Consider the following 13,900-nt stretch of genomic DNA (forward strand, 5'->3'; position numbering starts at 1 on the left):
TATTATTATTTTCCTTTTTGCAATGCCCAAGCCCGAGTTTCCCATTGGAGAAATTGAGGGATTGTGGTTTGGAGGGTATGAGTCAGTTTCTCTTGGATATTTTGCATGAGCCCATCCGTATGTGTTAAAAAGTGGGCTAGGGACACTGACAGCATCTTAGGCCCATGGAAGAAGTTTAGTATCATTTTCATCACAAAAAAGGTTTTATGCTCGTGTTGTCTATGGTTGAATCTCCTGAACAAATTCTTTTTGACTTTAAAACATAGTTGACTCATTGGCTAACTCTAGCTTGTAGCCCTCACTTAAGTGAGCATCCAAAGAGTTTAAAATGGCTAAGAAAAGGTAGCCAATGACTACTTTTAGTGACAAATTAAATTCTTAATCTTTACCCTATGTTTCAAAATGGTCCTTATCTTTTGAAATGTTTCATTTTAGTCTCTATACTTTGAAGTTTGTGTCAAAAAGGTTACTGGAAATAACTATCGCTTTAATTTTCTCTATCTCCAACTAACATAAAAGAAGCTAACAAAGTATTTAAATAACCAATTTCTTCCCTTCTTTCCTACTATCAAAATCCCTAGGATTTTGCTAAACAATCTCAACTCAAAATCATAGAAAAAAAAAAAAAAAATTTAAGGGTGGGGTCTTTTTGACACAAATAAGTATAAAGACTAAAATGAATCATTTCAAAGGTTAGACACCATTTTAAAAATTGGGGTAAAGGTTAAAATATGTTTACTTTACATATTTGTTGTATGGAACCACTCACTTTGAATACATTTTGTTACGTTACACCACAATGCTTTATATCTTAACGGTAGAAGTAACTTAATCTCTTTTTCCATAAATCATCACAAATCCCATTACTTGGTTGTTAATAATACTAATAATAAAGCAAACTAAAGAGCATTAGATCACTATTTTCCTATCCTGCATTGAGAAAGTCCCACAGGTCTATGTCAAAACTGGAGTCACCCCAAAAGTTTATGCCATCATCGTCACAAGCGTCCCCCACTATTACCTCTGGTATTATTTTCTCAGCCCAAAGGTTTGGCTTGGGCTCCGACTCTAAACCACAACTTAGGGAGACTGGTAGTCTCTCATCACCTTTCTCGCCCTTTAACAAGTTTTCCCACCAATTTATTTTGTTCTCTGAGGGCTTTAATGTTGGAGATACATTTTTAACATTTTCGTTCAGTTGTAACCTTTCTGCAATTATAGGTTTCCCACCTGCCAATGTTAAATTTTTTGACAAGGTTCTGGGTTGTGGTTTTATTACATTCACTTTCACTATATCTTGTGCCTTTTCTTCCGCATCGTTTGTACGGGAAATTACCTTCTTGCGGCGCAGGTGTGTATTCCAATAATTCTTCACATCATTAGCTGTTCTACCTGGAAGTCGACCAGCAATAAGTGACCACCTACACGAATAGAGAATATATAAATGTGTTCAAATAATTTATTAATTAATCTGTTTACTAAAGAAGGCCATATTAGCATGCAAAAACTGTTGGGTCCATAGGACTAGGTTGGCAAACTACGATGAAATGTAACATTTTATAAGATTTTCAGTGTGTCTTGAGTGTGTTTGAAATCAATTTCGAGTCCAATGCAAGTTATAAGTTCAAGTCCAAGGAGAATTAACTATTTAGAAATCTCAACTCCATCTTGATCCCTACTCAACGTTTCAAGAATTACTAATCTTGACACATCAAGATAGATTTTTGACCTATAGAGAATTGTGATAGAATTCATTTTTCAGGCCCAGCCCATCGTTCAAGCTTTTAGGGTTTTGTGCAACCCTATAGGATGTGATTACATACTTTAGAGAGATGTGCTTTTGCATCTAGGGTTTGTTTGTATGGAGTTCTCTTAAAGCATCAACCCAAAGATCCAAGTTCAAGTTTCTGAATATCTGATGATCAAGGAGAAATTGCTGCAATTAGATTACAACTAAGTTACTGAAGATCAAATCATAATATGGGTATTTGAAGTTGTGAGCAATAGATTTATATTCAATGCAGTTCACTAGTCAAAGAATTTGTGAATTTGGAGCTACGTATGATCACGCTAGCATTGGTTAGCCCCAAACATTGGTTGGAGGATGGAGACAATAAAGCTAAATGAGAGGAATGGAAAGCTCTGAACAGTGGTTGGAGAATGAAAACAAGAGAAGTAGTAGGGATTCAGCCTACGTCCACAACGGAAAGCTCCATATAGTTGCCTCATACTATTATAAACTATATGTTAGAATAAATTCATCTCTCTCTCTCTCTATATATAGCTAGTATTATAAAAAAAACAATTATATAGGAATAGTAATAGCCTAATATTTTTTTTTCCAGTTAATATATATCTTGATAGTAAAATAATGTATCTATTGAATATTCATAGCAATCTATCATATAATATGATCTAAATACTAGGAAGATCATGGACGTTCGATTTTAGTACATTTCATAATTGATTTACTTGAACTACCACTGGTATAGATTAAAAAAAAAAAAAAAATCATAGTAGAAGTCATAGCATATGTAACATATCATTAACTAATCTATCTTTAAAATGGATATATATATATATATATATATATATATATATCATGACAATCACTCTTTTTATTTTTATTTTTTATAGATAGATAAATCATGAAGAAATAGGAGATGAAGTTGGAACTATAAACATGAAACACGATAAAAGATATTAGTACTATGAAACACGATAAAAGATATTATTACTATTGAGCTATTACCTTTTTTTTTTTTTTTTTTTGGTAAACCCATTTGACATGGAAACTAAATAATACATCTGTTTTGAATTAGGGTTATTAAAAGTTGATACAAGTGGTGATGTATAAAGGTAAACATATTTGGAGAACATTGAAAAAAAATAAAATTGGTGAAGTTATTCACTACACATGACATGCATCAAATGGAGTAAAATGGTGGGTTTCAATTAGCTTAACTGGTAAAGTCTTTGATGGTTGTATAAGAGATCTGGGGTTCAATCCTCGTCTATACCAAAAACTGATTGGTGTCTTAGTCTAATAATAAAGAGTTATTATTAGGAGTGGACGTTATAGGTTGAAATTCTCTCAAAAAAAAAAAAAGGCGTAAAATGCATGGGTCGTCATTCAAGGAAATAAATTTAATTTATAAACTCCATGTTACAAAGTGAAAAGAAATAATAATAATATAATAATATTTAACAGTTAACTTTAAATTATTTAGTGTTAGGGACAATTTTTATATGTTGTAAACTGTATCCAAACGTGTTAAATGTGTATTGAGTTGTAAGTCTTTGGTGTTTTAGAAGTTGTAATTGAACAATACCTAGAAGGGACGAAGAATTTTCAAGAATGTGCTGCCTCGATTGTAAGCCCGATTATATATGGACAACTCAATTGCAAGTTGCTATTAATTCTAATTTGGGCCCAATAATGATATTATTTTTTTACTCATTAACAACATCTTTTTTCATAAGATTTATTATAAAAATGTTGTGAACGTAGCATTACTCTAAAATTAATTCTGCCTCCCAAACATAATCCTTAATCCCTTTTATAAAATTAAAAAGAAAAAGTTTAAATAACAACAATAAATATTAGCCCAAATAACAACAAATCTAAACCAAACAAAAACAAGACAAGACCAAACAACAACAAGTGATCAAATTATTCAGCAAAAAACCTATTACAAAATAAAAAGAAAAAAGTCGCCAAATATTCAAATTTGTAGCTCGTTCAACCTATTCAATAAAAATAATTTCTAATTTTATTTTTCCCTAAAAAATGGTACCAAGAAAAATATTGTAGTTGTTAGTTCTCCTTGATGATGATGATAATTATATTCTTTTTGGCTTTGTAGTTGCAACAATTTTGCTCTCCTTAGCGACTCGACTCGCAATTGTAGCAAATATTCAAGTTATCGCTTTATTAGATTTTATATAATTTAAATTTCTTAATGATCATCCTAAAAAAAATTCCTAAAACTGCCACTGAGTAAGTTTGAAAAAAGTTTGACACCAGCCTTAATACCTCTTGACCAATGGAGAATCGCAAATTCAGATTTTATTGAAGGACTTTTCATTTTACTAGTGTGGTGGGTGAGAAAATTAAGATTGAATTTTTATTTGAAAAAGTATGAAATTATATAAATAAAAAATGTATGTCATACAAAGTTAATCGTATTCCTATAAGAATTTTAATACCTATTTGCTATTGGCAATATCCATTCATTAAAAACTTTTAACAATGATAGTGAGTATCATCATCTTCCAACAATAAGCAACTAAGTTTTGCTAAAACTTTGTCATAATATTTAAATTTTCGCAATGTATGATTCCATATGCGACAATCAAAATTCTTCATCAAATACCCTCAACCATACACAATCAAAATTTTGTCATTCATACTTTCTTCTTTATCATTCTACATGAGTCTAAGTGCAATCTTTAGGTTAATTAGTTTTTAATGAACACCCGTTTTAGGCAAGAAAAGAAAAGAAAAGAAAAAAAGATAACAAAAGGCATGTGTCATCGAATAGAAAAATCAATGTTCTCTAAGTAACAAATAAAACATCTTATATTACCATTCCAACTTTCTAAGCATTACTGCCATCTAAAACTCAAAACATGTGAAGAAAATTTTTGGGATGTTAAAATTTAGTGGGAGTATTTTTTAGACATTACACAATGGAATATTTTAAGAATCATAAACTTTCATTAGGTTTTAATTGAGAGAATAACAATATGATATATTTACTTTTTTCCAAAATATTAAAGGGGAAATTGCTTGATTTTAAATTTTAAGGAGGAATTGTGAACTATCCCAGATATAAAGAATGAAAAGTGTTTTAATCCTAAGTTTTTGTTTTTGTTTTTGTTTTTGTTTTTCTTTTTTTTTTTTTTTTTTGATTTTTTTTTTTTTGATTTTTGGTGTGTGTGTGTGTAAACTATGTGTTTTTACTTAAAATGGTGCATAAATATATATATATATATATATATATATATATATACACAAAAAAAGTACAAAAATTCAACCCATGAAAACTGTACGTCAAATAGTGAATTTTGACTCAACAAAAATTGACTAATAAAAAAACAATTCTAGAAACACAAAGAATGACACAACATTTTCATAATACCTTTATAACTTTGTTATATTTTAGTTTGAATTGTAAAAAATTTGACACTTCAATAGTTGTGAAAATATTGTGACAACAATAAAATGTCTTAACATTTCACAAGAGAAATATTATATTCACAACATTTTCATCATAAATCATAAGTAGTAGGTTATTACGGGTTGTTATTGGTGGACAAAAAAATAATTTCATTGGTAGGTTTAAATTAGAATAACAATCACTAAAATTTGTTATGAAAAATGTTGTGGACGTAGCCCTTTTTTTCACAATACCTTTATTTTTAGTTGTAGTTAGTTCCAGTATGATATTTTATTATTTTACTTTGACATATAAGGAATTAACAACAATTGTGAAAATATTTTGACAATTTAATATATATATATATATATATATATATATATATATTTATATAAAACAAAAACGTGTAGCACATACAAGCTGGTGTACTAATTGCGTCTCAAAACAAAAAAGTTGGTGTACTAATAAAAAAATATAAAGAAATAAGTTAGCTCACCAAATTGAAGTGGTGCGTTCCCATTGACATTTGACAAAGCTAAAGCTTTCTTTGAAAATACTAAAATGGTGTATTTTTATTAGCTAGTGTCCAAAACTTGACTGAACCAAAAAATGACTATAGATAGAGCCATTGGCTCTTTTTATATATAGATTTAAGTTGGTTGTAGAAATTAGTTTTGTAAGGGTTATATTTTTATGTATTAGCATATCCGAGATCAAAACACACTTTATATATAATTAAGTCATAGTTTCTAGTGTGTTCAAGAAATACATCTATTAACTAACAAGTGGTATTATTGAAGACACATGATTGCTCAAGAAAAGTTGAACTGCAGGTCCCGATACCTGGCTCAATACCTCTCAACATATAGATAATGAATGAATCTTGATACTTGGTTTGACACTTCTCGATTTATCGTGCTTCGTGAAAACTAATAATAAATTTTGTTTTCAACCCATGATGACTTGGTCCTTCTAGGGATTCATGCACTAGGGTTTCAGAGCATATAAAATATATATTTTATAGCCGTCATCATAGAGAAGAGAGACACACGCATAACAAGAGTTGTTGTGATGTTTGTGCGCATAGGGTTTTGTACCAAGTTGCTACCAATTCATCAAAGTGTGGATTTAAGAACTTTGCAAAGCTACAAAAATCAAAAGGGTTTATTTGGTCTTTGATGATTCCTTGGATATCAGTGGGTTGACAAGACTCGAGCGATGATCTTTGGGCTATCTCTTGTAATACAAAGAACACTGAATCAGAGGGGACCGGTGGTGACCGGCCAAAAATCCTCCGATGATGAAGTTAGTTACTTTTGAACTCTCTGTAAGGAATAAGTATTCTCTCAAAATGAAATTGTCTGAATCCCCTTACCCTTCATCGAAGAAGCCTTATATAGTGTGTGTGGAATGGTTATCTGTTTAGTAACTGTTCCCAATGTCGAGGAGTCCGGAGAGTTGGGGGTAGCTTCCATAACCGCTGTGGAAGTTACCTAGGTTGGACGGGCCGGTGAACTCGTCCATCTTTAGTGAAAGATGGACGAGACCATCTTGGAAGGCTTGCCCTGCGTAAATGGTGTAGATTCCATGAGGTATTCCTCGTCTATACATGGACGAGGTTCGCCAGAACGCTTGGAACTTTCTCTTCGCCTATCGTAGCTTCTTTTGTTGGAGGAGACATATGGACGAGTTATGGACTTGGATGATTTGTGACACCATCAGTCTTAATCATAGATAAGAGAGTTGTGCAAAGGAAAAGTCTGTAATAATAACTAGTCTAATTTTGGTCTTAATTACCGTGTCAAACTTATTTTCCACTGCACTTAATTTAGTTTAGTGATTTAATTGTGCCTTAATTATATTTGCATGTAATTTGACTTAATTAATCAACTTGGGTAATTGGCTATTACTTGTGGTCAATCTATAACCCAACAAGTTTTTCTAACCCTAAGAAAAAGTTTATATAAAGACCCATTAAACACGAATTTCTATAAGATTATAAAGGTAGAAATCCTAAGTGATGCAGGAGACACAAGAAGATTATTATTTATGTTTGCAAGCCAGTTGTATTTTTATGTTTTAGGTCCTATTAGTTATTAGGCTATTAGTATTTTAATTTAGAAGTAAAGTTATTTTTGTAATAAGACAATTAGGGTTTCCTAGCAAATTAGAATTAGGGTTTAGCAATCCTTTATAAGCAACCTATTGTATTCCTTGAGGGATGGTTGATATTTTGATGAATGAAAAAAATGGCCATTTGGTCTCTTTTGGTCTAGTGCTGACTCCAGGTCTATCCTAAGTGCTGACTCCTAGTGGTTTCTCCGCTTGGTGTGGAATCCAAGCCAGGCCTAGGTGCTAACTTCTAGGTCATATCTCTTTATTTTATTGTTGTTTCAGTTTTGTTGTGGTTGTCCTGCGTCACTAAGGTATTCATAAAGAAACCCTAGTCTCTACCTATTGAACATGTGAATTCAGAAACACAAGAGAAATTAATTTTTTTGACTGTTGCGTCAATGATTCAGTACGAAACATCATCTCTAGCACCAAATTGAAAATCTTGAGGTGTTCCAAGTGAGGCTACAACACATAAGACCTACTTCATTGAAGTTGTTGTTGTAGTCTTAGACATAGATTAGGCATCTGTGTATCAAAAAGATTTACAAGGTAAAAGAGTCTAACTGTGTTAGAGTTGTGTGTGGTCACTTGAGTAAGTTTTTACTATAGGTAGCATTACTAAGATCAAATATATATCTATATATATATATATATATATATATATATATATATATATATCTATATATATATATATATATATCTATATATATATATATATATCTATATATATATATATATATATCTATATATATATATACATATACATATATATTCTTGTATTGTAAAACTTCCATTTATTTTAGTGAATTCTTCAATATGGTGGTGAGTTACAAACCATCCATAGGGTTTTTATTGTCAAGTTTTTCCTTTCAAAACCATATTCCCTATATCAAAAAAATTTTGCCTGTAATATATATATTAATTACAGGCACAATTATTTTTTATAATTTATTAAATTGGTACGTTGTGATTAGAACAACATTATTTGGAAAATTATTGTGATTTATAAATGTAAACAACGTTATCAGTGCCGGCTATATATATATATATATATATATATATATATATATATATATATATAGGGTTAGGTTCAAGTTACTCTTGGTGTAACTCTAAGCAATGTTATACCACTCAATATTTTTTTAATTAGATGCGAATATTGACAAATCTACCATTAGATTATGTTATCTTTGTATATTCTTTATGCTTGCAAAATTTCAAGGTGATAAAAAATTAATATCCATGTCATCAATCAATTGTTAAAATTCAAATTTTTGTAGTTTAAAATAATGCATAAAATATGAGTTTATGGATCTAATGATAAATAGCATCCGATTGATATGAAAATTGGCATGCATGTTAAGAACATATAGAACATGTAATTAAACGATTGGATTTTCAAAATATTAATTCAATAACAAGTTATTGAGTGGTGTAACATTGCTTAGAATTATATCAAGTATAACTTGAACCCAACTCATATATATATATATATATATATATATATGCTTGATGTATTCCTTGCTTTTTAAGTTCGATCAACACACCTCAGAATCCAAATATCAAAACTTAAGATCTGTCATCTCACTCTTTGTAAGGCATGGTATTATGCTGAAAACTTTAGGCAGAAAATTCTTAGGGTGAATAGTTTTTAATAAAATATTTGAACTTTTTTTTTTGATACCAAGGAAAGGGAGATACAGAGTTTATCAAGGATACAAAATAGCTGGGTCAACCCAGCTTTGGTGAATTGGCATTCTGGTTGCCAAATTTGCAGCAATATATACTGAATCAAGAACAACATAGGGGACAACTAACAGATTACAAAACAGTCCATTTTGATACAAAATCTCCAGATCAGCAATCAAGGTCTTCTCTTGCCAAGCTGGTTTCTTTTTCTTCACATATAATTTTGTATTAGAAATTCTCTTAATTATTATGTCTCTTTGTCTTAGAAATCAAATATTCACTTCTTCTTCTTCTTCAATTCTTATTATTATTATTTTCCTTCTCTTTCCGACGTCAACTATAAATTTTAGCGACGTACAAAGAGAGATAGAGATAGATTGAACAGTTTTGCTGAAAGTAATTCTAAAGTCACTAACAACTCTCCCTTTGTAGGAGTACTCTCTCTCGGTATGGTACGAGACCTCTCTCCCCTCTAAAATAGAATAGGAGCTCTCCCTTGGATTACTCTTCCTACTTAGGAGTATCCACAAGAAACCACATAGACCATGGAACAAAACATCATTGAAAGCCTTCAGAGTTTACAACTCACAAAGGAAGAGGAAGAAGATATTTTAATATCAAGTGCTAGTACGTATACCAAAGGTTGTTGAAGAAAGCTCATTAAGTCTTTTTGGGCGTCCATTATCAGATCGAAAACAAAACCTGCGAGCCCTCAAAAGTACTTTAAGATCAATGTGGACGATGGACCTTCGAATCATAGAAGTGGGGAATAACACCCTTCAGTTCAAGTTTAGTTCACGATATCAAATGGAATGGGTAGAAAAAAGTGGGCCCTAGAATTTTGACAATAATCTCCTGCTTCTTTGCTGATGGAGAAAGGGTTTAATGCTAGCCAATATTAGCTTCACACTCCCCTTTCTAGGTTCAGATTTGGGGACTGCCTTTTGAGAATATGACAGATGAGGTGGGGAAGGGGATTGGAAACAAACTTGGCCATTTCATTGAAGTGGACAAGCGGTCTTGGCAAGAAGATCAAGCCCAATTTATGCAAGTTAAGTTGGATATCCCTATTGAAAAACCGTTGAGAAGAGGGGGGGCATGTTGCGAATACAGAACGGGAAAGGGTGTGGGTACGTTCAAGTATGAACGACTACCCACTTTCTGCTTTGACTGTGGTATAATGGGGCATGATATCAAACATTGCCATATGAAGAGAGAGGAAAAATGGTAATCCCCCATATAGGGATTGGATGAGGGCGGGAGGAGCAAGCAAAGGGGGGCTGGACAGAAAAGAACCACCCATCAGTAGAAGCGAGGGAGCCGGTGAAGAGGAAAATAGTAGAGGAATGGTTCAAGCAGTGGTGGAGAGGGGCGGAGTTGATGCCTAGGCCGGAAGTGAGCATTTCGAAACACCAATGAGATGTCAGACCCTCAGGGTTGAAGACATGGAAATATAAGATAATTCGTTGGTGAAAAATCAAGTTGGATGGGACAGAAAAGAAAAAGATGTATAGGAATCAAGGCAAGGGAGGGAAGCACGTGAGGGGCAAGAGGGAGCTAAATCAAACTTAGTCAGGAATTTGTTCAAAATGAATGAGGAGGCTTTGTCAAAACTGGGCTGAATGAGGAAACCCAAGGAAAAAAGAAAGAAAGCTAACAGCCCTATTAAGAGTGAATTTGAGCCCAAGGAAAATGAGTTAGGAAACTTGCCCATGCTGGAGACAGAAAAAGGAAAGAAAGCCCAAGGTAAGGGGAGGTGGAAACAAGTGGCAAGAGCAAAAAGTAAAGCCCAGGAATTAGTAATATCAGCCCAACTTCCTTTAGTTGGCATGAAAAGGGGAATAGAGTTAGAAGAGTCTGAAGATCAACATGAGAAGCCAAATAAACGTGTATGTGGCATGCTCCATTGTGTTGGTGGCCAGCTTAGTGATTTATTGGCGGTGGCTGCAACGTAGCATCGCTGGGAGCAATGAGGGCTTTAAGTTGGAACTGCCGAGAGCTTAGGAACCCCCGGTCAGTTAAGGCACTGCGAGAAATGGTGCAGCGCTAGGATCCCAACATAGTCTTTTTAATGGAGACTAAATTGAAGATGATTGCCATGAAAAGAGAGAAGGAGAAAGCTGGTTTTGTTTTTGGTTTGATTGTTCCAAAAGCTGAAAATTGTGGAGGTTTGACAATGCTTTGGAAGAAAGAGATTAAGTTAGAAATCATGGGATATGCGGGAAACTTCTTTGATGCAATAGTTACTAACAAGGCTTCTAATTTCAAGTGGAGAATAACCGGGTTTTATGGGCACCTTGAAATGCATAGAAGAAAAGAGTATTGGGAATAGTTAAAAAGGCTGAACAGAAGATTCCAACTGCCATGGATTTGTTTTGGAGATTTTAATGAGATTTTGTCAGTAAATGAAAAATGGGGAGGAGTACAAAGATCCCAAAGGCAAATGGAAGGGTTCAGGTCAGTAGTAGACTTTTGTAATTTCAAGGATTTAGGATACACTGGGCTAGACTTCACATGGTGTAATATGCAGGAAGGGGATGACAGAATTTATCTAAGACTAGATAGGGCTTTGGCAACGCAAAATTGGATTGAAAAATACAAGGAGGTTCGAGTCCACCACATTGTGGACTCCATATCTGATCACTTTACTTTTCTAGTCTCGGATTCTTTTACTCCTTGACATCCTAGATAAAGCTGGTTTCACTTCGAAGCAACATGGATAAAAAAGAAAGAATGCAGGGACATAATTGAGGCTGCTTGGAAAAATAATATAAATCAAAATACCCCTTGTGGTATGGTCGAGAGACTCAATCAGTGTGCAACTAAGCTTAATAGGTGGAATTTGGGCACCTTTGGGAAGATATCAAAGCAGATCCAAGATAATAATAATAAAAAGGCTCTTAACAATATGGTAGCAAGAGACACAGATGGTAGCATAGGAAGAGAAATCAATAAGCCAAGAAGGGAGATTAATGATCTTTTGGATAGTGAGGAGATTATGTGGCAACAATGAGCAAAGGTTCAATGGCTTGGGCTTGGAGACAGAAACACGAAGTATTTCCACTCTAAAGCATCGGAGAGGAAAAAGAAGAATACGATTCTCGGCCTAGAGGATGAGGAAGGCAATTGGTGTAATACAAAGGAAGGCATAGCTGACATAGCTGTGCCATATTTTCAGAAGCTGTACACCACATCCTAGCCAAGCCGTGTAGCAGAAGTGATAGCCACAATCCCTACTAGAGTGACTAGTGAAATGAATCAGAGCCTTATGAAGGAATTCACAAGGGAGGAGGTGGTGGAGGCACTCAAGCAGATGCACCTCACAAAAACCCAGGACCTGATGGTATGTCTGCTATTTTCTTTCAAAAATATTGGAACATAGTAGGTAATGATGTTCGTTATATGGTTTTAAATGTGCTAAATTCTAATATGTCAATGGCTGAGATAAACAAAACTAACATAGCCCTCGTTCCAAAAACAAAAACCCTACTAAGATGACAGAGTTTAGACCTATAAGTCTGAGTAATGTGGTCTACAAGCTTGTCTCTAAAGTCTTAGCAAATCGTCTCAAAACCATTCTCCCTCAAATCATTACTGAAAATTAAAGTACTTTCTTCCATGAGCGGCTAATCATTGACAATGTGTTAGTCACATTTGAATTAATGCACTATCTTGATCATAAAAGAGAGGGAAATGACTACTATATGGCGGTCAAGCTTGACATGAGCAAAATTTATGATAGAGTTGAGTGGGGTTTCATTGAGAAAGTTATGGAGCGAATGGGTTTTAATGAAAAATGGATCAATCTTATGATGAGATGCATTACAACTATTACTTACTCTGTTTTGATTAATGGGGTGGCCCAAAGGTGCATTGTGCCTTCAAGGGGTCTTTGTCAAGGAGATCCCCTCTCTTCTTATTTGTTTCTCCTATGTGCATATGGCTTCTCATCCCTCATTAATGATGCAGCAAGAAATAGTATGCTTAGTGGTGTCTTTATTTGCAGAGGATGTCCCATAGTTAACCACTTTTTCTTCACAAATGATAGCCTTCTTTTTTGCAAGGCAAGCACACGAGAGTGTCAAAACCTTATGGTTACCCTTGACCTCTATGAAGCAGCGTCTGGACAAAAGATAAATGCTAATAAGTCCTCAGTCTTCTTTAGCAATAACACTTCCCCCGAGTTAAAGGCCGAGATCTTGGAAGTCATGGGCCCAATGCAAGATTCAAAGCATAACAAATACCTTGGGCTGCCTTCCATCATTGGAAAGTCCAAAAAAGAGGTATTTCCTAAAGTAAAGGAGAAAGTTGAAAAAAAAATTGTCCGGATGGAAAGAAAAAATGTTATCTATGAGAGGAAGAGAGATCCTAATAAAGGTGGTAGCCCAAGCTATTCCAACATATACTATGAGTTGTTTTCTCCTTCCTAAAGGGCTTTGTGATGAAATTAAAGGCATGATGAGAAGATTTTGGTGGGGACAAAGAGAATAAGAGTAAAAAATGGCATGGATTAGTTGGAAGAATCTTTGCAAATCTAAGCTAAAAGAAGGCATGGGATTTAGGAACCTCCACACTTTCAACCTTGCCATGCTAACAAAGCAAGGGTGGCGATTGCTCTCAAATCCCCATTCTCTAATAGCTCGGATCTATAGAGCAAAGTATTTTCCACATGGGGACGTCCTGAACTCAAAGCTTGGCTGCAGTCCATTATATGCTTGGCGTAGCTTTTTTCAAGCTTTGGAAGTTATAAGGAAAGACACATGATGGAGAGTGGGAAATGATCGGTTAATTCACATTTGGGAAGACAAATGGCTTCCTACTCCTACTACATACAAAGTCATTTCTCCTCCTAGACCTTTTGATGACTTTCCAATGGTCTCGGCCCTTATAGACCACAAAACTAGGAGGTGAAAAGTTGGGCTTATTCGGGCTGT

The 13,900-nt window shown here is 33.9% G+C and overlaps 1 protein-coding gene across 1 annotated transcript; it reads right to left on the reverse strand.

Annotated features, from left to right (window-relative positions):
* Nucleotides 1-925: 925 nt before the first annotated feature.
* LOC126700964 (transcription factor MYB113-like) lies at nt 926-13,674 on the reverse strand. Its single transcript, XM_050399124.1, has 2 exons — nt 13,562-13,674; nt 926-1,421 (listed from the first exon to the last, which is right to left on the reverse strand). The coding sequence occupies exons 1-2, from the start codon at nt 13,672-13,674 to the stop codon at nt 926-928; spliced, it is 609 nt and encodes a 202-aa protein (XP_050255081.1).
* Nucleotides 13,675-13,900: the final 226 nt, after the last annotated feature.

The sequence above is a fragment of the Quercus robur genome, chromosome 2, assembly GCF_932294415.1.
Source record: "Quercus robur chromosome 2, dhQueRobu3.1, whole genome shotgun sequence".
NCBI lineage: Eukaryota > Viridiplantae > Streptophyta > Magnoliopsida > Fagales > Fagaceae > Quercus > Quercus robur.